This window comes from Protopterus annectens, chromosome 6.part1, assembly GCF_019279795.1.
Source record: "Protopterus annectens isolate FY-2018-M chromosome 6.part1, PAN1.0, whole genome shotgun sequence".
Taxonomy (NCBI): Eukaryota; Metazoa; Chordata; order Ceratodontiformes; family Protopteridae; genus Protopterus; species Protopterus annectens.
The window spans coordinates 413,385,319-413,412,134 of record NC_056738.1 but is presented as its reverse complement, the minus strand read 5'-3'; the positions used below and the strand labels follow the sequence as shown (position 1 = coordinate 413,412,134).

Below are 26,816 nucleotides of genomic sequence, written 5' to 3'. Positions count from 1 at the left end.
ATTAATTGCCCCAGACTGGACCCCTCCAATATTGGTACCCAATCCTAAGGAACTTGGCTCAATACCCAGCTTGGACCTTGCCTCAAAGACCACAACTACTGTCCCAGCAAAACAATCAGATCCTGCACAATCAACTACAGACTCTGAACCTGGCAGCATGGCTAATCAGGTAGTCATACAAACAACACCTCTCAGTAAAGCTGTGATGGATGCCATTTTGGAAGCCAGAAGGCCTAGTACTAGAAAATCTTATGCTGACAAATGGAAGAGATTCTGTGCTTGGAATCAAGCACAAGGAACTGATACAGCAGAAGCAAATATTCCTCAGATATTACAATACTTAACTGAGATGATTGACAAAGGCCTATCTTTCTCATCAATCAAAATCCATGCCTCTGCCATTTCAGCTCATTGTAATACAGAGCCACCAATCTTTTCTCATCCTTTACTAAAGCAGTATCTTAGAGGAACCCAAAATGTAAGGCCTTCTAGAAGATCACCATTACGTACATGGGACCTCAATTATGTGTTGGAAAAGCTCACCCTGCCTCCATTTGAACCAGCTGCTACCACTGATCTAAAGTTCTTATCATGGAAAACAGCTCTGCTACTAGCAATTACTTCAGCAAGAAGAGTTTCAGAGCTACAGGCCCTCATGGCTGTAGAGCCTTTTATCATATTTTACCCAGACAGGGTGTCTCTGAGGACAAATCCTACTTTTATGCCTAAGGTGATTTCCAGTGTGGCTCTTAACCAAACAATTCATCTGCCAACTTTTTATCCAAATCCGCAAAACAAGGGGGAGAGAATTCTGCATTCCTTGGACGTACACAGACAGCTAAGATTCTACTTGAGCAGGACTAAAGTTCTAAGAAAAACTGAGCAATTACTAGTGTCATATGCTGCAGGATCAGAAGGAAAGGCTATTTCAAAGCACACAATTTCAAAGTGGATAAGCCACTGCATCCGTTTCTGCTACTTACACCATGGTAAACCTGTGCCCAAGGGCATTAGGTCTCATTCCACCAGAGCTGCAGCTACTTCAGCAGCCTTTGTCAGAGGAGTACCAACCAAAGACATTCTAGGTGCTGCTACTTGGAGTTCTGTTCACACCTTTACAAAGCATTACCATTTGCCTTTTTTCTAGGGCTGGCTTTGCCACTTCAGTGCTGCAGGGCCTTATAGCTGCGCATCAGATGCTGTTTAGCTCCAGCCTCCCGACCATAGCTTTGGGATTCTACCCAAATGTAATGACTGCAACAGTGAAACACGAAGAACATAGTACAGTTGTGTACACTTACCATAAATGTAGATGTTCGAGTGTATTCACTGTTGCAGTCCAGGTTACCCTCCCGCCATCCCCCTGTCATTCTGAAGTTTATTTTTCCTTCTCTATCTTCTACAACCTTTGTGATGTATTTGCTTGTAGATGAAGGTAAAGTTTATATTGATGCATATGTGTGCATATGTATATATAGATACAGATATATATATATATATATATATATATATATATATATATATATATATATATATATATAATATCATTTTGTTACCTTTTTGGGGGCACCTGACATCGGGGACAAGAAAAACTAAAGAAAATGGCAGCTGCATGTTCTATACCCCTGACGTCATGGAAGAGAAGACAGCAACTAATGCAGGACCCAAGACTTTGGAATTCAGGCCGACTGAGTGCAACCTGCCAGCAGATTACCCAAATGTAATGACTGCAACAGTGAATACACTCGAACATCTACATTTATGGTAAGTGTGCACAACTGTACTATCTGATGGGGTCTTTACCATCTTTTTAAGTATTACAGCCACCACAGCTTTTTTCTGGGATGTTGTTGCTTCTCATTGTAAAATACTGTTGAACAAAACGTAGATCTTCAGCACTTTCTTTCCTCCAAGCTTCCAAAGTTTTACAGGAAATGCCATCTGTTCTTGGAGAGTTTCCTGTAGATTGGTTATGAATCACCATTTTTCTTTCTCCTTACTTTCTGTCCTAACTGTTAGTAATTGATCCTCTTCTACCACTAACCTTGGCATATATAAATCTTGAATAAGCATTTCAATGTGTAATTTTTATCGACTTCCACACTTCTTTGCCCTATACAGATTTTCATAAAATTCCGGAAATCTCTACAGGGTTTCTGGTTATTTTCATTCTTATACTCTCTCGAAGCATGGCAACAGTGCGTTTTAGATATTCATTATTAATTTTGGCCATGCTTGTGAAAACCCAAATGTCGGAAAACATCCCATTCATAAATTCTCGACTCCCTCTGTCAAAATGTTTTGCCATCCAAACTTGTCAACATTAATACATTTATTTTTGTCCAGTGCATTCTTTTGAATCCTAAGTACTCTGTTGTCAAATGTTTTCTTACCTTCTGTAAACATACACTGATGCAGCTCTGTTTTTGGCAAAAACAACAGTCATAAACAGGTTGTAGTGGATCCTGTTACCCTGTATCAGTTCCATGTCAACAGCACTTCCCCATCCAAAAAATATTTAGTACTAGACAGACTTTTATTGTATACTCTTACTGTATCTTTTTTTCCCCGCTTTCCCACACTTCTGTTGGAATGCCATCAGTTCCCCAGGGTCTGGTTTCTCACTGCTTTTTAAATTTGTTTAATTTGTTTTTGATGATAATCCTCAATGTCCTTATATTCCTATGTTGCAATATTCTTGGTGTGGGATTTTCCACCTTAGGTGACCCGTACGTTGGCTCCTATACAAAAGCTTCAGTTTGGCTGTTGTAGTTGCTTGGGACTAACACATAGGGCCATAAACCAGGGACCTTAAATGTGATGTCTGCACGCACAGACCTCAGAACTTTTCAGCCGCAGACAACAGTGTGCTTCACTCCTTCTCCACAAGACATCTAAAAGCTAAGTACCCCGTTGGGGTTTTCTTCTTCAATTCTAGCTAAAGCTTGGTTTGTTGTAGCAATCCTTAGCCGATATCTGCAAGATAGGGCAAATGCCAAACCGAGCGCCAGATACCCCGTAAAGACACGCACAACTGCTGCGTTTTTTTGTTTAGGCAGGGAGCACGATCACAACGCTTGCTCCATCTGCCAATCTTTCATTCCGAAGACCCTTCGCAGCCGTCTGGCTGCTCTAAATCTCTACTTTGGAAATTGAAGAACAACTTAAACAATTAGCTCTTAGGATGGATCCCATCTCGGAGGCCTTGAATGAACCTCCGTGAAGGAAGGCAAAGTTTCCTAGGCTCTCTTCCTCTGCTACTCCGCTGTCGTATGTCCCACCAGCTACCTATTTAGGAGTTGAGGGTTGTCCACCGCAAAAGAAGACCAAGTTTCCTAGGCCCTCTTCCTCTGCTGCTCTGCTATCGGACTCCCCACCATCTACCGATTTAGGAGTTGAGGGACATCCGACGGACCCGTCGACTTGTACGGCAACCTTGGAGGAAGCCACTTCACAGATGACGACCAGCATGTCCCCAGAGCCAACCTAGACACTGGCTACCGCCGAGGTCGAGGGGGAACCAGACACTGCCTGAGTCCCTACACCTGACACTATCATTAGCCAGGCATCTGACTCCAGGCCTACTCCTAAGTCTAGCAAATACACTGATGAACAAAGACCAGGAACCCAATTAATAAAATGTATTTCCTCTCTGATGTCTCAGCATATACACTGCCTTCTTGGAGAATACAGTTACTTCACATCACACACTTGGTTTATATACACTGCTAAATAAGCAATTAAACAATAAAGTCATCAGGTAATACCATCAAACATTTAAAAAATATTTAAAGTAATACATGCCAATTAAAATCAACATTCATAGCCTTTGGAAACAAAGTATCAAACTGTAATATATACACTGCTTCTTTATAAAGAAGTTTATTCTTGCTGACACCAAATAGGGAAGAAGGTGTCCTTTTTGGATGCAGATGTTCTTCATTTGGGTAGTCCGCTGTCCCAGTAATGCGCATGACCGGCGGCATTTTCCTCAGTCTTTTGCCGCCTGTACTATTTTGTTACTTAAGGAAGATGGAACACTAACTACAAAAATACATAGGAAATTTCAGGGGGATATATATTATTTGAAAGCAACAAGTTGTCATCCTGTGCATATGATTGATGCCTTACCTTATGGTGAATGCATATGTCTTTATAGACTATGCAGCGATGAACAAGATTTTTTAAGGGAGATAGCTTATACTTTTGAGATGTTCAGAAAGCATGGTTATGGTGACGATATAATTGCTAAGGCATGGTCTAGATTTAATAAAGAATATATAGGAAACAACAATAGAAAATGGAAGGGAGTTTCCAAATTAAATAACCATATTTAGTCTGGTTGTTAAATGTATTTTGTAACCACATATAGTGGATGTAGCACTAGGCTTTATGAGATGGTACAAACACAGTGGCAACTTATCAAATATAAAGGTTGGAAGTTCATGGATGCCCAATAAACTTGTTGCTTCATATAGAGTGAGTAGGAATATTAAGCGCTTTTTGGTGAAGTCTAGGTTCTGCAGACCCAAGGAGGTCTTACATGAGTCATTAAAAATAAAAGGGACAACAGGATGTGGCAAATGTAAGGCATGCAAATTTATTGTGCCTTATTTTGGACTCTTAAATGGTCGAAAATTTGAAGTTTTTGGGAATTATAGGTGTGACACTGAGGGCATTATTTATGCTCTAAAATGTCCCTGCAATAAGTTTTATGTGGGTGAGTCCAAAAGGGCTTTTAAAATAAGGTTATTAGAACATGTTTGTGATATATCGAATAAAAAGGAACAGAGTTCAGTGGCACAAAATTTTTTGCAAGCACATGGTAGGTTCTGTTCGTGGTTTACAAGCTGTAATTTTAGAAAAAGTAGTGTTTTTTTTGGGGGGGGGGTGTCGGCAAGAATAAACTTCTTTATAAAGAAGCAGTGTATATATTAAAGTTTGATGCTTTGTTTCCAAAGGGTATGAATGTTGATTTTAATTGGCATGTATTACTTTAAATACTTTTTTAAGTGTTTGATAGTATTACCTGATGACTTTATTGTTTAATTGCTTATTTAGCAGTGTATATAAACCAAGTGTGTGATGTGAAGTAACTGTGTACCCCAGGAAGGCAGTGTATGCCGAGATGTCAGAGAGGAATACATTTTATTCATTGGCTTCCTGGTCTTTGTTCTTCATTGTATTTGCTTTGTTGTTGTTTTTGCTACTCCTAAGTCTACCCCAGTCAAAAAGGAAAAAAAAAAAAAAACTAAACATCTGGCTACACCCGCAGAAAGCATGCCAGATTGGCAGTCCTTCACCTCTTCCTTAATGCAGGCCTTTCTGGCCCTTAGGCCCTCAGCTTCTTCTCCAGCTATCTTTCCTCTGTTTAGCTCTAGGCCTGCTTCTGCCTTTTCCCTTCCACCACTTACCTCACAAGAGGAAGAAGAGCAAGAGACTTATTGTTACTCTTCTGAGGAATCTATTTCGTACACTTCCCAAATTGCCTCCCTTCAATAGTACTATTCAGCAGATTAATCTATTGAGGAAGAGCCCCCCCCCCCCAAGGATATCACCTTTGGTGAAACCATCACCAAAATTAAAGAATATTTTAAATGGGACACCTCACAAATGGCAGACACGCAAAATAGGTATTTTGAGCTTTTACAAGTGGAATCCCCCTCTCCTTCTCCCATTCCACCTGTCATCCCAGCCTGTTTAGATGCCTTTGCCTGTGCATCAAAGACTCATTCTCAGCCACCTGCCCTGAGAGGCCAAACTACTTCTACAAGGTGCCTGATGACCAAAAATTCTTAGTTAAGCCTCCCTTGGTAGATCCTGCTGGGATTGCCATCTCAGCAGATAAACAATCCAGATGCATTCCATCTGCCTCTCTGTTACCTACAGACAAAGACACCAAAGCAGTGGATAGAATTGGAAAGGTCTACATCTCTTCCACATTGGCTTTTAGAGCCATCAACTATCAAATCCATATGGCCAAATATGCTTTGGACCTGGTCTCTCAAGCCACCACTCTGCTGGCTGCTACTCCTGAATGCCCCGCAAAAGCGGACATCTCTTCCAAACTTTCTCTGGCTGCTCAAGTAGCCACTCAGATGCAGTTATGATGCTGCAGAGGCCTCTGAACGCTCTGCAACATCTGCCTTTGTTCTAAGGAGATACTCCTGGCTTTATCTGCAAAACTTACCTGAAGACTTCAAGCCTAAGATCTTAGATGGCCCCTCTGGACCCTAATTTAATGTTTGGCAGACAGTCAACAGACCTGTTTAAAAATCTGCAGGAAAAGAGCAAGGAATTGCAAGACATCAAGTATCTCTTGGTGTCCCCAATTCCCAAATATTACAGGAATTACCCTGCCAAGGCCACATTTGTCAGATGAAACCCACCCTCTGCTGGACCTGTCTCTTCCAGACAAAGAAGAGGAACCAGAAGACAAACCCCTACCAGGCCATCTGCCTTGCAGCCTCCCTCTAGACAGCCCTTTCAAGACTGAGGAGGCCCCAACAATGAGTGACTGCCTTGCCCCCCCCTTCCGCCCGCCTGTCTCACTGCCTCCCCTTTTGGAAAACCATCACCACAGACAGATGGGTTCTGGCTATTATCCAAAAAGGATACTTCCTCTCCTGGAAAGAAAGGCCACCCTTAAGGGTGCCCCCTTTCCCCCAAGAAATCAAAGACACCTCTTCCCACAGGTCCTGACAGACCTTCTGAACTTGGGCACTATAGAACCTGTCCCCCCAGGACAGGAATTCTATTCAAGACTTTTTCTGGTCCCCAAAAAGGATGGACCATGGAGACAGCTTCTAGACCTTTTCTTAAACCTATTCTTAAAAGTGCCCACCTTCAGAATGCTGTCCCTTCCTAGTTTACTCCGTCTCATACCGGCCAAGGCTTTCATGGCCACATTGGACCTGAAAGAAGCCTACTTGCACATACCCATTCTACCCTCCCACAGAAAATGTTTACATTTCTCTGGACCCTCCTGTCATTTCCAGTTTACGGTGTTGACCTTTGGCTTGTCTGCTGCCCCCAAAGTGTTCACTAAATGTCTGGCACCAGTCATTGCCTGTTGCAGAACACAGGGGATTCAGGTTTATCCCTACCTAGACAACATTCTGATCCTAGCAGACTGCAAAGAAACCCTATTGATCCATCTAGAGTTCACCATGTGCCTACTACAAAATCTGGGGGTCACCCTCAACCTCCCAAAATCATCTTTGACACCAGAGCAAGACAAAATATTTCTGGGTTGCAGAATCAAAATGGACATAATGAAAGCCTTCCTTCCCCAGGACAAGGTCAGCTCCCTGACCTCCCATTTCAAAGCCCTGCTGCAGACCCAAATAATAACTGCAAGGCAATTCCTAAGGACCCTTGGGACTAATGGCAGCCACCATCCCCATGCTTCCACTAGCCAGAATGCACATGCAAAAGCTATAGTGGTATGTAAAAAATGTTTGGTCTCAACACCAACATCCACTAGAGCAAGAAATCACTCTCCTGACCTGCCTAAAGGCAGAAGTAATTTGGTGGATTCAGTAAGTCCAGCTCAACCTGGGCATTCCTCTGCAGCCTCCTCTCCCAGCCCCAGGTTATGCATACAGATGCTTCAGACTCAGGATGGGGAACCACAATGGCATCTTGCAGGGTCCAAGCAAAGTGGCACCCTTCCTTAAGGAACAAACACTTCAGTGTGAGGGAAATGACAGCAGTCTTTCTAGCACTGAAAACCTTCAGCCCTCTCCTACTACCAGGTGTTTTCCAAATAATAACAGACAACACCACATTTATGTGGTACTTCAACAAGCAGGGGGGAACAACAGCATACCACCTACTGATATGGGACCTAGCCTCTCAACACAACTTGTCCCTGCCGGCATCCTGCATACCCTCACAGGAAACGAACACGCAGACCTTCTAAACAGGACATCCTCTCCACAGCACAAATGGATGTTGGAAAAGAATGTCTTCCTAGACATTACCCACCAGTGGGGTACTCCTCAAGTAGACTTTTTTGCCTCCCCCCAGAACAGACAACTGCAGACCTTCTGGTCCAAGACCTACTCCCCTCTATCTATCTTGGAGAGTAGATGCTCTCAACATTTCTTGGAAGAGAAAGTTTCTATATGCCTTTCCTCCCTTCCCACTAATTCAGAAAGCCCTCCTGAAAATTAGGAGCGACAAACCAAAAATCTTGTGGATGACTCCCTACTGGCCAAGGCAGCACTGGTTCCCCCTATGTCACAGTCTAGCCAAGGGCAATCACCACACGTTACCCCACAAGGTGGACCTTCTGACACAACAAAAGGGAACCCTCATCCACCCACACTTGCAGATGTTTTCACTGAAACTGTGGGTGATAAACTTTTAAATCCCTTCAGGCACCACTACTCGGAGGACGTGCTTTCAGTCCTGAAGGAGGCCAGGAAACCTACTACAGGAAAACCATACTTGGCTAAATGGGAAAGATTTTCAAAATGGTATCTGGACAAGGGCAGGGATCCATGCATAGCAGATCCCCCCCCCCCCCCCCAGTTCTCGCATATGTGTGTCAGCTAGTAAAGGGCAGACTCTTACTCTTCAGTGAAAGTTCACCTTTCAGCAATCTCAGCCTGCCTGCCACTACACTCTCCCCTACTAGCCAGGCTCAACATGAAGCTATTCTTAAAAGGGGGTCTTACACATCAGACCTCCAAGAAAGCCCATCCCACCACCCTGGGACATTAACTTCATTCTGAAAAAACCAACCCAGTCTCCATTTGAACCTGCTAGTGCAACTACTCTGCAAATGTGCACATGGAAGACAGTACTGCTAGTGGCCATAATTTCAGCCAGAAGGGTGTCTGAATTACAGGCCTTAATGGCCTGCCCCTCATACACTACCTTCCACAAGGACAGGGTAAGACTAAGCACTAACTCTTCCTTCATGCCAAAGGTGGTCAACGATCTGTCCTTAAACCAGTCTATTCATTTTCCCACCTTCTACCCCTCTCCTACCAATGACTGTAAGAGAATACTCCACTTCCTGGATGTACACAGATAGCTAAGATTTTACCTAGACAAAACAAAATCCGTTAGAAGATCCAGTCAACTTTTTGTTTCCTTCCACCTCAGGGCCCTGGGCAAGGCAGTCTGCAAATAAACCATTGTATGTTGGATTAGGAAAGCCATTTCCCTCTGCTACTCACACCATGGCAAAAAGCTCCCACAGGGAGTCAAAGCTAACTCCACCAGGGCAGTGGCAGCCTCCAAAGCCTTTTTAAAAGGCCTGGACACTGCTTCCATACTGGAAGCAGCCACATGGTCCACCATTTACATTTTCACCAAACACTACAAGTTAGACAATGTCTCCAGAGCACGGGCAGGATTTGCCAGGGCAGTCCTGCAGGGCTTTGTGGAATCAGCCTCTTCTACCTCCACCCATCCTTCCAACTAAGCTGTGGTACTCTCCCACACCAAGAATACTGCAACACAGGAATAGAAGGGCATAGAATAGTTTTGCAAAATCTTACCATAACCATAGGTGTTCTTTTCTTCCATGTTGCAGTATTCCTTCCCACCCACCAAAACCCCCTTATCCTTTTCTGTCTCTCTGTCACTCATATCCTCAGGTCTCTTGGGATCTACACCCTATCCTGTGACCTATGTAACCACATAATGGCTCATTGACCCTATGACTGACATCACTGGCTACTTCTCCTGCTGGGCTTTCAAGTTCTGAGATCTGTGCATGCAGACGTCACATTTAAGGTCTCTGGTTTAAGGCCCGACGTGTGACGTCCCATGCAATTACAACATGCCAAGCTGAAGCTTTTGTATAGGAGCTGAAGTACGGGTCGCCTGAGGCGGAAAATCCCACACCAAGGATACTGCAACATGGAAGAAAAGGACATCTATGGTTATGGTAAGATTTTAGTCGACTATTCTTTCTAATTATTTAAACTGGGGAAGCTGTGATTCTCTTGTATGATGTCCTTGTGTATCACTGTTGCAGTATTCTTCACCTTGGGAATCCCCTGCCACTGCAACAGTGAAGAGAAGAACATCTACTTTTACGTTAAGATTTTACACAACTGTACTTTATCATTTCCTGTATATTACTATTGCTCTCAATCTCTGTCTTGTGTACTGTACTGTAATATTTACATTTACATTTGTATTTTTCCTGAGTCCACTTCTACCCCGCTGTTGTCATAATTCCTGATTTTAGTTATCCTTTCAGCCTTTTGATGCTTCAGTCATTGAGCCAGCGGTTTGCTTCTTGTAATGTTATTGTGTTAAAAAAAAAGTTTTAAAACCATTGCTATACATCCATTCATATTTTCTAAATACTAATTTTTAGCTTATTTTCAATTCTTACTTAACCTGTTGGGTTCCACTTACTGTATTTTTTTTCTGTAAATCCCTTACTTTAAAGCCTTCTACCTACTGTGACTCTTATTCCATCCCCTCACTTGCTTTTATTATAATACCATTCCTGATGGTCAGTTTACAATTATCCATTCCTATGCAAACCCTTTACTGCTTGGATTCAAATCTAACAACATTTCATATAAAGTTGTTCTACCAGCCATTAAATGGCTTCCTTTTTCAGATGATGTACTGGAAAACCCTATTGTTTGTTGCAACAATCTTTTACTTGCTTATAAAACTTAACTTATATTGGTTCATGCTCTGGCACATGAATTGATATCTTTTTAAGCGTCACGCCATGTTACAGTATTCCTTCAGTATGTACGCAATCTTGCTCATCTACTGTATTTCACTGAATAATGTGTATATTTTACTTCATTCTACTTAATTGCATCAGTGAATGCAAATACATGCATAGTTCTGTTAGTAAGTATCCACCCTTATCCAGCTTTCTGTGATATCTTGGCCATCCAAAGAACTTAATTTCCTATAGTGTTCCATTCTCCAACCTCTCCCATAAGCCCCTGATGAAAGGCTGTATCTTTGCGCATAGAATCTTTGATTCATTGCTTTTTGTACAGTGAATACTGTAGCCAGTGTTAATTCTTACATCCTGCCAACAACCTCTCATTGCTAGAAATCTTCCTGCCTATCCTTCATTTGTTCCTCAGTCTTTATTCTGTTGACTTTTTTAGTTAACATTAAGACCCCTCTCTTTTGTTCTCTTCCAACACAGAAACCCTAATTCCCATTTTTCTTTACACAACTTCCATGTCCTTTGTGCTTCAGGTCTGTTTATTTTAACATTATCTTTGCATTACTGTTGTAAGTATAGGCTAATATCTTGGGCTGTTTTTTCCTCTCCACCAACCCATTAATGTTCCAGACAAGTAAGTCAAATTGTAATATGGTAAAACTCATTTTTAATTCTGCTTAAGTGTTCTTTGTCTGTCTTACAAAAGGGTCCTTCATAGTCTAATTCTGTCATTTTTATGTAGTGGTATCCCCACTGAACTTTTTTTTATTGAAACACACAATTCCTTACACAAAAATAAACATTACTTGTATGCATATTTTCTTAAACCAACAGAGTCAGTGCTGTCTGAAAATGGCAATGCAAAGTTTGTCATTCTTGTAATGTGATACAAACCTTGATTAAACAGATTTGTAATTTATAAAAAAAAGTGTTGTTAAAGTGCTTGCAGCTAGGAAGTTAAATATCTATTTTTAAATTTCTCCCTCGGTCCTTGTGCTACCAGATAGCAAAACATTGCTACTTACATTCTTTCATTTAGTATATTTGTCACTTTAAGTATGTATTCTCTTCTGCGTGTTCATCAGTTAGTGCACACTTTTTTTTTTTTTTTTTTTAACATTTTCACTTTTAACTTTATTAGTTATTCCGAATGTTCCAGCTGTTTTCAAAAGATCAAAACTGTCAACTGTAGTGCCACCATCCTCTTGTGATAAAGTGCAGCTCGTGTAAAGATGGTCTGCATTCCACTAGCACTAAAGACTGAATAGGTCAGACTTTCACTTGTGTGAAGTGTAATTCTTAGCCTCAACATCTCTATTAATATACATGTTTTCCCTATTTACTGGTTTCCATGTGTTTAAAATATAACTCAGAATGCAACTTGTATTTTAGTTACATATGAAATATCCAGGTCCATGTAAACATATATTCATTTTAAATACAGTACTCCATGTTCACTGCATTTTTTTTTTAGTGGACTCTCAGCTTTTTAAAAACTGTCATCTCCTTTGCTATAGCCATCATTTGGTAAAAAGAAAAGGGCTTCACTAGGAGCCTGTCAGTGTATGTAGTTTGCATTTCTGCATTTGTTGACTGTTTAGTTGTACAAACCACTTTTATGACTGGCAGATGCTATCCCAGTCGACATCTACATTTATGGTAGGTACAAAACTGTACTTTTCTTCCCCTTCTCCCTCTTCCAGTTCTTTTCTTTGTCAGTTCATCGTTTGCCTTTTTAGGATTTGTGTAGGGTTTTTGTGTATAGAACATTTGAAGGTAAGGCATGATGCATTAACTTGAATCAAAGCTTAATTTTCTCTGCTTGAGCCGTTATGGAAGGAACATGACAATTTCTATTTGTTTTTTGATGAGAAATCATTATCTGCATAGACTTGTGCATCTCCTACTTTTATGATTGTTCCTTTCTTCTACAAAACCAAACTTATTTCCTCTTTTAGCTGTCATACCTACAGTGTAATATGCATTGGCCTCTGCTGCTTCCTTAGTATCACATTAGGAGTTTTTGCTCTCCTCTTTCTAGTTTAGAATCCTCAGTAGAAAGTCCAGTCAGTGTAATGAAGCATTTTCTCATAATGTCTTTATAGTACTTCTATTCCATTTGTTATGGTGCTGCTGTAAACCTTATGTTGTCTCTGTTTGGCCTGTCCTTGAGTTCAGCCACTTTAAGTCCCATTTTATTCATGTTAGTTGCTTTTCCCTCATTTTTGTCTTTTATCTCCTCAGCAGTTTGTATACCAGTTACTACTTTTAAATGCCTGGTTAAAACCCATTTTTCTTTCAGTCTTCTGTTATTTTTGTTTGTGTAGTTCAACATTGAGACACTTATCTTTATAATCTGAGTGTCTTTGGTCAATCTTCCTAGAGTAACTGTGGAATTTTCTCATTCAGCTGTTATTTCCATCTGCTTTTCTTGCCTCTCTACTCCACATTGCTTTCCTTCTCCCTCTGAACTTTGACAGTTCTCCCTTTTAGATCACTTGTCCTCTTCTTTGATTTTTCTGGATGTTCTAAACACTTCAGCTACCAATTTTTGTTAAATTCACAGTAGTTTGCAGACTTGTGCAGTTCTCAGCCTAGAACTCTGTTCAGCTACTCACACTACTGCTGTCATCTTGGAATCCATGCTACGAATACTCATTTGATAATTTAACATTGGTAGTGAGTGTTAAATTGTACAGCTGTATATCAAGTATGTCAGGAAATGGGTGAGAATATCAGTGTTCTATTAGAAAATGTTTGCTGTCATGATGAAGGGGGATGGCAAAGGTGGAGTCCATAACTGTACCAAGGCACTAGTATCTGAAACGGTACAGGAAAATATGTCAGCTTCTTGGCTGGACAGTGATGAAATTTAGGTGATATTCCCACTCATTAGATATTTCAAAAGGTAAATTGTACCTTTTTTGCACATAGCTACTTTGTTGGTTTGTGTTTATTCTGTATGACTGGAAGTTTAAAACATTATTGCAGGTTTGAGTTTTTAAGGTCTGGGGTAAATTTGAACTTCGCAGACATAATTTTTGCTTTTAGTAAGAGCAAGTGTATTTGCAAGGCATAGCAAATGATTCCAGAGCATTTACTTCAGTTTGCTGGAGAGGTCATATGCACACTAAAGGGAATTTGGAAGATGAAAATGTTAATACATAAATAATGGTAAAATCAGGCAGTCCAAATGTTTTACGAGATTTGTTTAATGTTTATCTCTGAGAATCTTATTATGGAGTGTTAGTGGGTTGAGTCCCTGGGTAAGAGTCTAGCTTTACACTATAAATAAGCAATAAGTGAACATTCTGGCTTTATAGTGCATATGTTTAGACTGCATAGAATATATGAAAAGTAAGCAGAATTTGGGATCGTGGTACTTCTGGTTCTTGGCAGGGAAACATGGGATGGCTCTGAATTGCTAAGTATAGCTTGATAACTGAGGGTTCTTTAAGTGATTCACAAGGAATGGTGGTAGAGCTGGATTTTTTTCCCTAGGGGTTAACTGTGTGCCACTTTTAATGTTTGTCTTCACCAAATTTCATACAAGGAGAAGTTTATAGAAAACTCTTGCATTTTAATAGGGCATATCTGTTTATATGGGGAAATTAGAACTGTCAAAATGGTGCAACAGTAATAGTGTTCTAAGGGCTAGTTATCTGCCTGTGTCAGGCAAGTATTTAGCTGGTAACTTGAGTGTCTTAGGACTGACGGATGTAATTCTGCTTAGAGCTAGGAATACTCATTTTCTGAAGTTGGGAAAACAAAATGTTTGAGAAATAGTGGAGTTTCCCACCTTCTATGTGAAACAAGAGTTTTAGTTAATTAGATTTGTTGTTCACTAACAATAGAACATATCACTTGTCTTCTTTGGAACCTTTGGGCAAGTCTGGAAATAATGCATTTAGTGTTATGGTTTGTGTAGTTAATGAAGATGTCCTTCTATTTCAATGTTGCAGCATTCTGCTAGTGGGTTTACCCTTCTTACAGTCAGGTTGTCTGCCCAGGTTTCCAAAGATTTTCAGTCCCTCTTGGTGTGTCGGGCATCTGACATGGAGGCAGGAAAGTGGACCATAAAGGTAATGTCTGCATGCACCAGATCTCAGAACTTTTCATCTGCCAGCTGTACGCCAGGTGTTTCTGCTACTCGCAGACATCAGATCTGAATCAAATCAAAGCTAAGTACCCTGTTCGGGATTCTTTCAGTCCTTTTTGTATTGCTTACAGTCTGTTCATGTCCGGTAAGAGTAAGTGCAACTGTGGTGGCGAAATTCCCCACAAAGACACCCACGATGAGTGTCTTTTCTGTTTGAGTAGGGAACACGGTTATAAGAACTGTTTCATCTGCAAATCGTTTGTCCCCAAAACCCTTCGTCATTGTTTACAGGCTCTTGACTTGTATCTCGAGAATCATTTAAGACCGATTGCGCTAGGTATGGAGACTAGCTCTGACACCCCGTCTGAACCGCCAAGGAAGAGGGCCAAATCTATGGGGCCTACTACTTCCACCTTACAGGAGGCTGCACAATCTAGAGTGGATAACAAGTCATGGGAGGGCTTACCGGCACCTGTTTTAGACGCTGGGGGGGGGGACCAGTGCCTTTGATGGGTGCTTCGTACTCTGCCGCCGCCGTCCCACCAGTTACCCCTAGGCCTACTGCCAGCCAGATGCCTGCTAGGGCTTCTAAAAAGAAACAAAAACACTAGACATATTTTTCCTGCGTCTGAATCCTTTCTTGATTGGCAGGTCTTTAGCCAAAGTATATACAATGCTTCATGGCCCTTAGGCCTTCCACTGAAGCTGCTCCTACTGTTCCACCTCTTCTAAGTCCCAGACCTTCTATCCCTGAAAGGACTATGAGTCAGCCAGCAGAGGAGGAGTTGTCTGACTCCTTGGAGGACTCCCTGTCCTATACCTCCCAGATCTCATCCCCCCTGGGGTATGAATCTCCTGAGGAAACCTCTGCAAAGCCTGGTTCCCCAGTAGAAGACTTAACCTTCAGTGACACTTAACTTGATGAGAGACCACTTCAATTGGGAATGGTCTTAGCAACAAGATAGATTTTATGATCTCATATAGATGGATTCTCCTAACCCTTCACTATTCCACCTGTTCAACCTGCCTTCCTGGATGCATTTGCTGCTGCATCCATTAATCCAGATTCCCAACCACCTGCTTACAGGGTCCCTGACACACAAAATTCTTCCTCAATTGCCCTCCAGCAGACCCTGCTACTATCGCCATTTCCATGGACAGAGCATCCAAGCTCCTTCCTACCACTACTGTCCTCCCGTGACAGCAAGGCTATGGAGAGGTGGGGAAGAAGATTTATACCTCTGCCACCCTAGCTTTTAGGGCAACAAATTACCAGTCTTACATGGCTAAATACTCACTTGCTCTGCTGGACAAAGCCTGCAAGGAGTTGAATGACATTTCTGACTGTGCTGCTAAAGCATCCCTGTCCTTGCTAGGGCTGATCTCTCAGGTAAACAAGCACTCCCTTAGGTGTGCATACGATGCAGATGAAGCCTCGGCTAGGTCAGCTGCATCAGCATCGGTGTTGAGGAAATACTCCTGGCTGCGCCTGCAGCACCTCCCCGATAACTTCAGAGCCAAGCTCCTGGATGCCCCCCCCAGGACCACTCTGCCCTATTTGGTGCTAAAGTGGCAGACCTTTTTAAGTCTCTGCAACAAAAAGAGAAGGAACTACAAGACCTCAAGCATCTCCTAGTCTCTCATATCCCTAAGTTCCAGAGGAATTATCTAGCTAGGACTCTGTTTATCAGAAAGACCTTCAGGCCTTCAGCACCTACCAGATCTAGAAGACCCCCCAGAAGACAGTCCACTCAGCCTGGGGCACCTCAGCCCAGTAGCCAGAGGCCCCCTTTCCTGACAGGGCAAGAAGTATCTGACTGCCTGCCCACAATTCCTTCCACCCTCAACCCCCTCCCTTCCTCTGTCCATCTGCCTCTTTCACTGTCTCCCTACATGGTCCCTCATCACATCAGACATGTGGGTTTTGTCCATCTTGCGGGAGGGTTACTTTATGACTTGGCTGTCCCCTCCTCCAAGACTGGCCATGTCACAGCCACTTGCATCCCAACTGCCCCTTCTCCACCAGGTCTTAAATAACCTGCTGATTCAAGGCACCATAGAAATCAGTACCACCTCATCCTCAAGGGAAAGGATTCTATTCCAGAATATTTCTGGTCCTCAGAAAGGTAGGACCATGGAGACCTATCTTGGACCTTTCAGGATGCTCACCTTGCCCACTCTGTTTCCCTTCATTCTTCCTCAGGCCTTCATGACAACCCTGGACATAAAGGAGGCCTACCTCCACATCCCCATAAAGCCTGCATTCAGGAAATATCTCTGATTCCTAGCAGGCTCCTCTCACTTTCAGTTCTGTGTCTTGCCTTTTGGGCTTTCCACTGCCCCAAGGCAATGCACAGGACATTGTCTTCTTGGGATGTAGGACAGACATCATGATGGCCTCCCTTCCAGGGGAAAAGGTGATATCTCTTTCCCACCACCTCCTCTCTGCCCTTCATTCATCAGAACTGTCTGCGAGACCATTTCTGAGACTACTTGGGTACATGACAGCCACTATCCCCATGCTACCCCTAGTGAGGTTACACATGAGGAAATTTCAATGGTACCTTTGCTCAGTGTGGACCCAGCACTCCCACCCACTTGAGTTCAGGGTCCCACTCCTCCCCTATCTCCGCCAATAATTGAATTGGTGGCTAGCTCAGGTAGCCCAGAATCTGGGACTACCCCTACAAATCCATCTCCCCTCCCAGACCATGCACGCAGATGCCTTAGACTTGTGCTGGGGGGGGCAACTCTGAATCCAAAGATAGTGCAAGGTTTGTGGACAGACAAATGAGAGCACATAAATGTCAGAGAAATTAAAGCAATTCTCCTCGCCTTGCAGGCCTTCCAGCCTATTTCCAGCAGGGCCTCCTAAAGATCTTCACAGACAACACCACAGTCATGTGGTACCTCAACAAGCAAGGAGGGACCAAGTCCCTACTGCCTATGCAGACTAGCTCTACAGGTATGGGAGCTGGCTTCTTCTCAGGGAATCACCCTCCAGGCAGCCTACATCCCATCCCAGCACAACTCCCAGGCAGATTCTCTAAGCAGGACAAAATGAGACAGCCACGAATGGATGCTGTCAAGAGATGTTTCTAAATCTGGTCCACAGGTGGGGTATTCCACATTTAGACCGGTTTGCCTCCTCCACAAATGGGCAACTCCAGAGCTATTGCTCCAGGACACATGACCTGAAGGCATTACAGACGCCTTTTCAATGCCATGGAAGGGGAGATTCCTGTATGCATTCCCCTCCTTCCCATGAATTCAGAGTCTTCTACTGAAACTTCAGCAGGACTCACCAAAAATCTTGCTGGTGACTCCCTACTGGCCAAGGCAGCACTGGTTCCCTCTACTTCTTCATCTGTCCAAGAGCAATCACTACAAGTTTACCCCCCTCAGTGGACCTACTCACACAGCACAAGGAGACACAGATACACCCACAGTGGCACTCTCTGCACCTCCCCCTGTGGCGGATAGGATTCCGATCCCTTTCCGACACATGTGCAATGAGCTTTCAGTCCTGCAGGGGGCCAAGAAACCCACTACAAGAAAATCCTATATCTCCAAATGGAAAAGGCTTTCTATCTGGTGTCATAAAAGACAGATGGATCCACTGGACAGCGGTATTCCCCTGATTCTGTCTTACCTGTGTGAACTCTGTCGGGTTTGTCCTACTCCTTTCTAAAGGCACACCTGTCTGCCTGCCTATGGACCCTCCGCTGGCATCCAGACTCCCCGCCAGACTTTTCCTCAAAGGTGTTCTGCAACCAATCCCCCCCCCCCCTCCACCGGATCTTAATTATGTGTTAGAAAAACTCACTCTGGTGCACTTCAAACCAGCTGACAAGGCCCCCATAAAGTTTTTCACATGGAAAACTGTACTGCTAGTAGCTTTGACCTCAGCCAGAAGGGTCTGAGAGCTTCAAGCCCTTATGGCTGCACCCCCTTTTCTGTTTTTTCATATGGACAGGGTCACTCTTAGGACAAACCCTTCCTTCACTCCCAAGGTGGTCCATGACCTTTCCTTGAATCAGGCTATTCACCTGCCTACCTTCTTCCCTAACCCACACGGAGATAGTGGGAGAGTCCTTCATTCCCTAGATGTGCACAGACAGCTCCGATTTTATTTGCATAAAACCAGACCTTTTCGCAAATCAGACTAACTGTGTTTGTCTCCTTTAACTGCAGGGCTCTGGGGAAAGTGGTGGGCAAGCAGACTTGTTTCATCCTGGATTTCCAGGGCTGTTTCCTTTTGCTACTCTCACCACGTGAAGACATTGCTAGGTAATGTCAGGGCCCATTCCACAAGAGCTGTGACCTCTTCTGGAGCCTTCTTTAAAGGCCTAGAAAACTAATTCTAGTCTGGAGGCAGCTATGTGGTCCTCTGTACACACCTTCACCAGACACTACAAACTGGACCATATCTCCAAGGCCAGGGCAGGGTTTGCCAGGGCTGTCCTGCATGGATTCCTGAAGTCCTCTTCCAGGCCACACCTCCCAGTCAACAGTGAGCTTTGGTACTTGCCCACTAGTAGAATACTGCAACATTGAAATAGAAGGACATAGAAATGTTGTGTAAAATCTTACCATAACCATAGATGTCAGTGTCTTCCATGTTGCAGTATTCCTTCGCCCTCCCCCCACCTTCCCACTCATACTCTTGCACTTGCACTCCTTGGCTTCAGGACTGGCTCCATCTGGGGCTAATGTCTATGTTCCGATAGCTGCTGCGTGCAGACGTCAACTTTATGGACCATGTTCCTGGCTGGACAGCCTGATTGGAAGAAGGGTAAACTCACTAGTAGAATACTGCAACATGGAAGAGAAGGACATTTATGGTTATGATAAGATTTTACACATTTCCTTCTTAAGACGACCTTAGTAAAACATGACCTAACCAAGATTAAGAAGACAGAGGAATTAAATATATTTAATGCTGACCCAAATGGTAGAGATGACATTTGGGAAAGATTTGAAAAATGTTGTTACCTTGGTTAAGATTAAAGTCTTAAGGAAAATTAGATCATGTTTCGCCTCCATGGTGGAGCACCATTTAAATAAGCTCCATAAATTGAAAAGGAAGAGCTATAAGATGTATAAAGAAATGTAAGATAAGGTCTTCAAAGCAGATTTACAAAACCACATGTTTAAATTTTAAGTCGGGTATCAATAAAACTAAGGGCAACATTATCGTCTGTACCTGATCCCAAAAGATTTTTTTTCTTGTGCGAGTGAAAATTGTGTAAATCAATGTGAATAAGACCATTAAAGTTGAATACCCATATAATTTAGTGATAGCAAGGAAAGCACAACTGTTTTACATTCTTATTTTTCTATTACACCAGTTATTCATTTTGTGTGTGTAATATACGGATACATTTACCAAATAAAGAGGGCACTAATTGTCTATTAATTAATGAAAAGATGGTGTGCTTTCATTAATAAAGGTAAGGAATAATAGTAGTATGGGTCCTGATTTTATGCTGAGATGTTTTATACTGAAATTTATGGATCGTGTTGCATGTCCTTTGGCAAATTTATTTAATTGGTTGCTACATTATACTTTTATACCCGATAACTGGAGATTAGCAAATGTAGTACCAATTCATAAAGTCAGCAGTTAAGATAGTCCCAATAGTTGTGGACTAGAAAGCCTAACATCATTATTTAGTGTTTTGAGAGATGTCTATTAACTTTATTAGAAAAACAGGATTGTTTTGGTCCTGCTATTGATTTGTATCAACATGGGTTTACAAAAACAAACAAAAGCATTCAAACTTAACTAATTTAGTTTACTTTTACAAATTTGTCAGTATGGCTTCTGACATGATGATTAAGGTTGGTGTGGTCTGTTTCTTTGTTTAAGGCCTTTGACAGTATCCATCATTGTGAAAGCATTGCTTCAATAAGTAGACTAAATGTAAATCATTTTATTGTACAGTGGGTACATAATTGACTTACTGGTCAGAAGCAAAGCGTGAAAATAATGGGTGACCATTCAGACTGGTTTAATATTAATAAAGGTGTACTACAAAAGTCAGTACATGATCCTATTTTGATTGTTTGCTTCCTTTCATGCTGATTAAATATTATTGGATTTCTAAATAAGCAGATGATGTAAACGTCACATACTGAGTATTTATTTTGAAGAGTTTAAGAGATGAAAATGAGTGCAGATGTGTTTTATGGTTCAGGCAGTATATATCATCCTTCATTGATGGGTCCTGTAAAGGTACAAGTTGTTAATAAAGATCTGGGTATTGTGAGACAGGTCCATTTTTACTGATCATGCTCATGTTAAAGTAAGGCTTTGACATATTAGCATTATTTATTAAGAACTTGCCTTCTAGAGCTTTATTAGTTATATTAAGGCTATTTTGGAATTTATTTTGTCCATACAAGTGACCCAAGGCTGTTAGAAAATGTTTACCAGAAGTATTTTAGAGGTAAAGGGACGTCTTTATCACAAAGTTAATTTCAAATCATATTTGGTACGTTATAGATGGCTTCATGAAAGATTGTCTTTAGCTTACAAAGTTTTGCATGATTTGGGTCTTGTTTTAATAAGAATTTGAAAAATAATGAAATAAGTTGCAGAATGCAGTCATATAAAATTAAGAGGTAAATTTATTACTCTAAGCTTAACTAGATATTGGAGTAGATTACCACTTGGTGTTAGGCAAAGTTCATCATTGCAGATATTTAAGACTAGTTTAGATAACTGTAGAAATAAGGTGTATTATGTGAATGGTGGAGTCTGTGCTGTTATAGACCTTTGGCCATTGTACAGTTATAATAAACTATGAAGTAGTATTTTTTTAGGGTTTGCTGTAAAGACATAATTGTATTATGACTAGCCCATATTGTTGCATATATTGTCATAAACTAATTCCCTGGTTGCTTCCCTTTGGGGTCTGACAGTTGTAGAAAGTTACACTAATTATAAGTTAATTTTTCCTCTTGTTTAACATAATTGCGGTTTTAAATTAACCTAAATTGTCTTGGAATGTTTACCACTTGGTGGGGCTATTTTTTTGGGAGCAGTCGTTTTTTTGGCTCCTTCACAGTTGGCAATCAGCTGCTTCTGGTGTCTATCAGTCTCACCGGGTGTACTGAATCCTCCAGACTCCCTTGGGCTTGTTTCAGCTATTAATTGGGGCCAGCATGGAGATCAGTGTGCCCTGGGACAGTATCCTACTGCTGCTTGAAGGACTGTTTTTCTCCCTGTTTCTGCACACACCTAGTATTAACCCACAGACCTTCACTGTGTAACTGTGCTGGACCTCCCACACTTCCACAAGGGGCTTACATCAGTATGATGCCCTACCCACCCTTGAGCAGCTCTCCACAGTTCTTTTCCCTGGTTTTCATCACATAAGTGTACCCAGAGTTTGCATTCCTCCCTCCATTCACAACATCCCTGTCTACGCAGTCAGGTGCCCATACCTCTGTTCACATTTGGGTTGCTTGGGCTGTAGTCAAATCTTTATCCCTCCACTTTACTAGTGCTGGCTTTACTTATTTTAATGCCATACAGTCATGTCTGTTTAATACACAGAGGGATTGTTAATGTTGTTGGGTATTGTATTTTATGTTGTGTTTGTTGGTGGTAAGTTAGGTTAGTTCATTATCGCTATTAAAGGAAATTGTGTATTTATATTTGATGTTGAAATAGATTGTTTTGGGGGGAGGGGAATGAATGTACTTAGAGATCTGTAGGAAAGGTGTCCATTTTCATTGACACATACATAGCCACCCCTTCCCTGGGTCAGAAACGAGACACACCAACCCTGAGCAAGCCAATTCTAGTCCCACTAGTTTGCTGTTTTTTTTCTTCTCTCTCTCAAGAGTCACCTTGTTTCTCTCGACCAGCTAGCTGTATACTCACGTGGCACAGAACTAGAGAATTCTCTCCTTTTCAGCCTCTTTCACCTCAGTCTTTGATGGAACAGACTTTCTTGCCCCATTTCACTTGTTAGGAGTCCCTTCAGTCACTCAGAAGGAACCGAGGTGAGTGCTGGCACACCATTCTTTTATTCTGTGTAATCTCCTGATGGCCATGGTGTAGTGGGGAGGTTATCCCTGTATAGAGAATGTCCTGCACTTCATGAGTAATACTGATACTCGAGTCTCTCTGGTTTTAATGCACTTTTTTTTGTTTAAAGTAAGTTAGTGTTTTGTATGTAGTATCATAGTTTTATAACCGTTTTCTACAACATGGAAAAATGTTGACAAGTATATTTCCTGAACTATCAAGAAATTTGTCAAGATGTTTTTGTGCGAAGATCCTGCAAAAAAGGACAGCTTGGTAACACTACATTAAATTAAGTTTTGATCACACACTTAGAAAAAAAACTGAAGACTTGGCTGTCCTTGCTTAAGGTAAACTTAGTTTGTATGTTGTTCTCCTTGATTAAGGTAAACTTTGTATCTCATTCCTTTTCCAGTTGTTTGCGATCTTGGTTCCAGCGACAACAAACTTGTCCAACATGTAGAATGGATGTCCTTCGTGTCACTCTTCCTACACCACCTCCAGCTCCACAACAACAACAGGCACAGCAGCAGCAGCCACAGACCCCTCAGGTTCCACCACAACCAAACTGTAAGTAAAGCTTGTGTTATTGAGATGACATTGAAGTAAAGGATGATTTAGCAAAGAGTTGTTAACTGATGGAAATGTTTAGAATGAAGATGGACAGCTTAGTAATTGCATCTTAGTACTTAACTTGTACCACATTAAATTCCAGATGAGCGGTTTTTCAGTAATGCCCCTTTTTTGTTATAGGTAGAGTCTACTTCCAGAAACTATGTAGTATTTTTCCAGGTTTTCAAAGAATGCCCAGATAGTGCTTCATACTTGTGTTCCTTATAAAATTTTTATTTTTCTGCCAATTCCTTGATGATTGAGGAGGCTAAATATACGACATGCATTTGAGTTTCAAATTCCGTATCAGAAAATGCATACCAACTCAGAAACTTTTGCAACTTTCCAAGTGTATTAGAACAATTTTTAAAATGTCCCTGATTTTAGGCCTTTGTGCCCCCCCCCCAACCATTGTTTTTAACTTTATCCAAATTTCTTGCACTTAAAGGTTGAGAGGTATGTCTGTTGCTGATGCTGCTTTTCCACATACGTCTACCACTTTCTTGAGCATTGTGTATTTTTATTAATTTGTCTTTACTGAGTAATGGGCACATAATAACTTCAGGCTGTGGGAGGAGGGTAAATACCTGAATAATGTTAACTGTTTAAAATGGAACCATAATGCTACCTAAGTGAGAGTAACAATGTTGTGTCTTTCTGCTTTTCCCGGTTAGGGGTCGCTACAGCGGAACTCCGGTCCACTAATGATTGGTAGTTGATTTTTACGTGCCGAGTTACCAGCCCTGACGTACAACCTTCAACGAAGGTAGGCCCATTCACGCATGTCTCCACGCAGAAGACGCTCTAGCTGAGAATCAAACCGGACAGCATCTTACTGTGAGGCGACAATGCTACTGCAGCACTGAAAATTGTTACTTGGTTTTACTAACTGGATCTTTGGGATGAAGGAATCTGTGTGACCAGCTTTTATCCAAACCGAGTTGCTGGTGTAGCCATGTCCAGTAGATATTGTTAGTCACTTTCTTCCACACAAAACAATTTTTATGTTTTCAGCACTTCTCCAGAATTATGCCATTTGAAGGTGTTTGTTGGAAATGCATAACTTGTCATCACAGTAGCACATCTTGTGTTACATGTGTAAGATGTTTATCGGCTCTCTATTATGAGAGCAAAAGTTCGTTTAAGCGAATCCGTAAACGTCAACATGTATTGCCCGAACCAGCATTCGAAAGTCCAAAACTGCGAATTTGGAAATGTCGAATTACCATGTTTGGCCTGTCTGTGGTATAGCTCCATAAGGTAAGTGTGCGATAGTTACGGATCTTAGGGTTAGGGTGCAGGTTAAGGTAAGTGCATAGATAGTTAATGTATGTAAGATTTAGTGTAGGGTTAGGAGTAGGGTTTTGTTAAATGTACGTATGTGGATTATTTATTTTGTTTGTGTATATTTCCGTAGGGGAAGTGTGTGGTAGTTACGGACCTTAGGGTTAGGGAGGGGTTAAGGATAGTGCATAGATAGTTATGTATGTGGGGTTTAGTGTAGGGTTAGAAATAGGGTTTTGGTGCTTTACTTTAGGGTTAGAAGTAGGGTTTGGTTAGTGTATGTATGTAGTTTATTTATTTTGTTTGGGTAAGTAGTATGTAGCGGGTGGTGGGGTTGGCCGACTATGACAGTTCGAGATTTAAAATTTCATGGTTTAGTGCGTTCGGTATTCTCGTGGTTTGCGCAATTTGTGTCGGTGTTTTGGTGTTCACTCAAAAGGAGTTTCGCTCTGGTAATATAGACCCATGTTTATCATTTGTTAGCATATAGTGATAATATAGAGGACCTAAAAACCTTACATATTACAGAAACCCTTCTTAGACATGGTATGGAGCTTTCCGGAACAGAATATACATCTCATCTACTACATGCAGTTATTTTTAAAAGATGTTAAGGTCTTCATACAATAGTAGTAGAAGTTCTAATTTGATTATAATCATTGCTATTAGGATCGGAACTTTGAGCAGCATGGCAGTACATCATTTAGCTTTGATTCATAAAATTACTTAAACTGCTGGTTTGAGTAACTGCTGGTATGCCTTTTGTAAGAAGCTCATTTATTCTTCCCATGCTTGTGTATTTTCAGTGAGGACACTTGTTTCCTCCTGCATTCCCAAGACTTGCTGGCAAGTTGATTGGCAGTATAGCATTGTGCTTTGATGTGACCATACATTACATGTGCCAGAGTAGCATCCTATGTTGGACTAATTGCTGTCTTTCACCTGTTGCTTGGCAGTTTAGGTTCTGGCTGCTTTGATCTCAAATTGGAGGAAAGTGGGTATAGAAAGCAGATGAATAGAAACATGTATTGAAACAATCTTATGGTTTATCAAATTAGAAGAGTAAAGACTTTGTAAATGTTAACTGATCAAGATGCAGATAGTAAAATAACTACCTTGGGATGCTGTCCTGAATCTTATAAAGCTTGAGCTTATCTAAAAACAGCTGACCTTTCAGTTCTAACTTTTTCTGGGGAGTCCTGGGATAAAAGCAAAACTTATTTGCTGTCCTTCATCCCACAACGTCTGAGCCCCAAATCCAAATTCAAGTGATTTAAAAAGAAAATGGCACCCTGAACCCTTTTAGTACTATGGTAAGTGACATATATGCCCTCAGATTGGGAACTTTTGAAGAGGACAGGTGCCCAAGAAATGTAGACTTAGATGGTGCACCTACGTGTCTGTTTTCCAGAGATGACAGTAGTTCTATCACTAAAGTATTTCCAGAAGTCCATTCCCATAGGAGCCATGTCCGTTGGTCTAACAGATGTGGCTGTCCTTGCTTAAGGTAACCATTGTTGGCATCTTATTCTTCTTAATTAGGGAGGAGAAACATTCCTTGCTTCCTCTGGAGAGAGGTTATGAGCATTTAGCAGTGAACTGTTAATGCTTTTCAACCACCTGTGTCCTGGGGGAAGCAAATTATTTCAGTAACCTCTATTTAAAAAAAATGCTTTTCTACAAGTGGAGCAAGCCAGTTTATACACACTTTGCTTTTCCTACCAGCGACAAATGCCAGCATTATTTATTTATTGTATGTCTAAGTCAGGGTACATTGGTTCAACCCTGGCCTTGGAGTTGCTGTTTATATCCCCCCCCCAAAGTTTCTGTGATAATTATGTTCATACAGATAAAGCTTGCACAAGACCAAAAGCATTGTCATTGCCACATTCTGGCAAAGGTAGACTGGCCACCTTAACTGCAACATTACCTCCTCTTTCCCCTTGGATGCCAAAAATCTTTACAAAATTTCCAGTATTTGAAAATGCAGACAGTGAATATGGCCACCACACTTCCAAACCAAACATATGGTGTTAGATGATTAATACCAGTAATTTTTAATAGCCAGAGTGTTACATCTTCATCTTTTGGGAGCGTGGCCCTTGTAAATT

At 41.5% G+C, this 26,816-nt stretch overlaps 1 protein-coding gene across 3 annotated transcripts in view; it reads left to right on the top strand.

Moving 5' to 3' along the window:
- The window catches only part of SYVN1 (synoviolin 1), a 1,102,750-nt gene that overhangs the window by 830,952 nt on the left and 244,982 nt on the right, over positions 1 to 26,816 (top strand). For all 3 annotated transcript variants that reach the window (XM_044075840.1, XM_044075842.1, XM_044075841.1), the window contains exon 11: positions 23,225 to 23,379. In XM_044075840.1, coding sequence (XP_043931775.1) covers positions 23,225 to 23,379 — 155 coding nt within the window. The remainder of the gene's footprint in view (positions 1 to 23,224; positions 23,380 to 26,816) is intronic.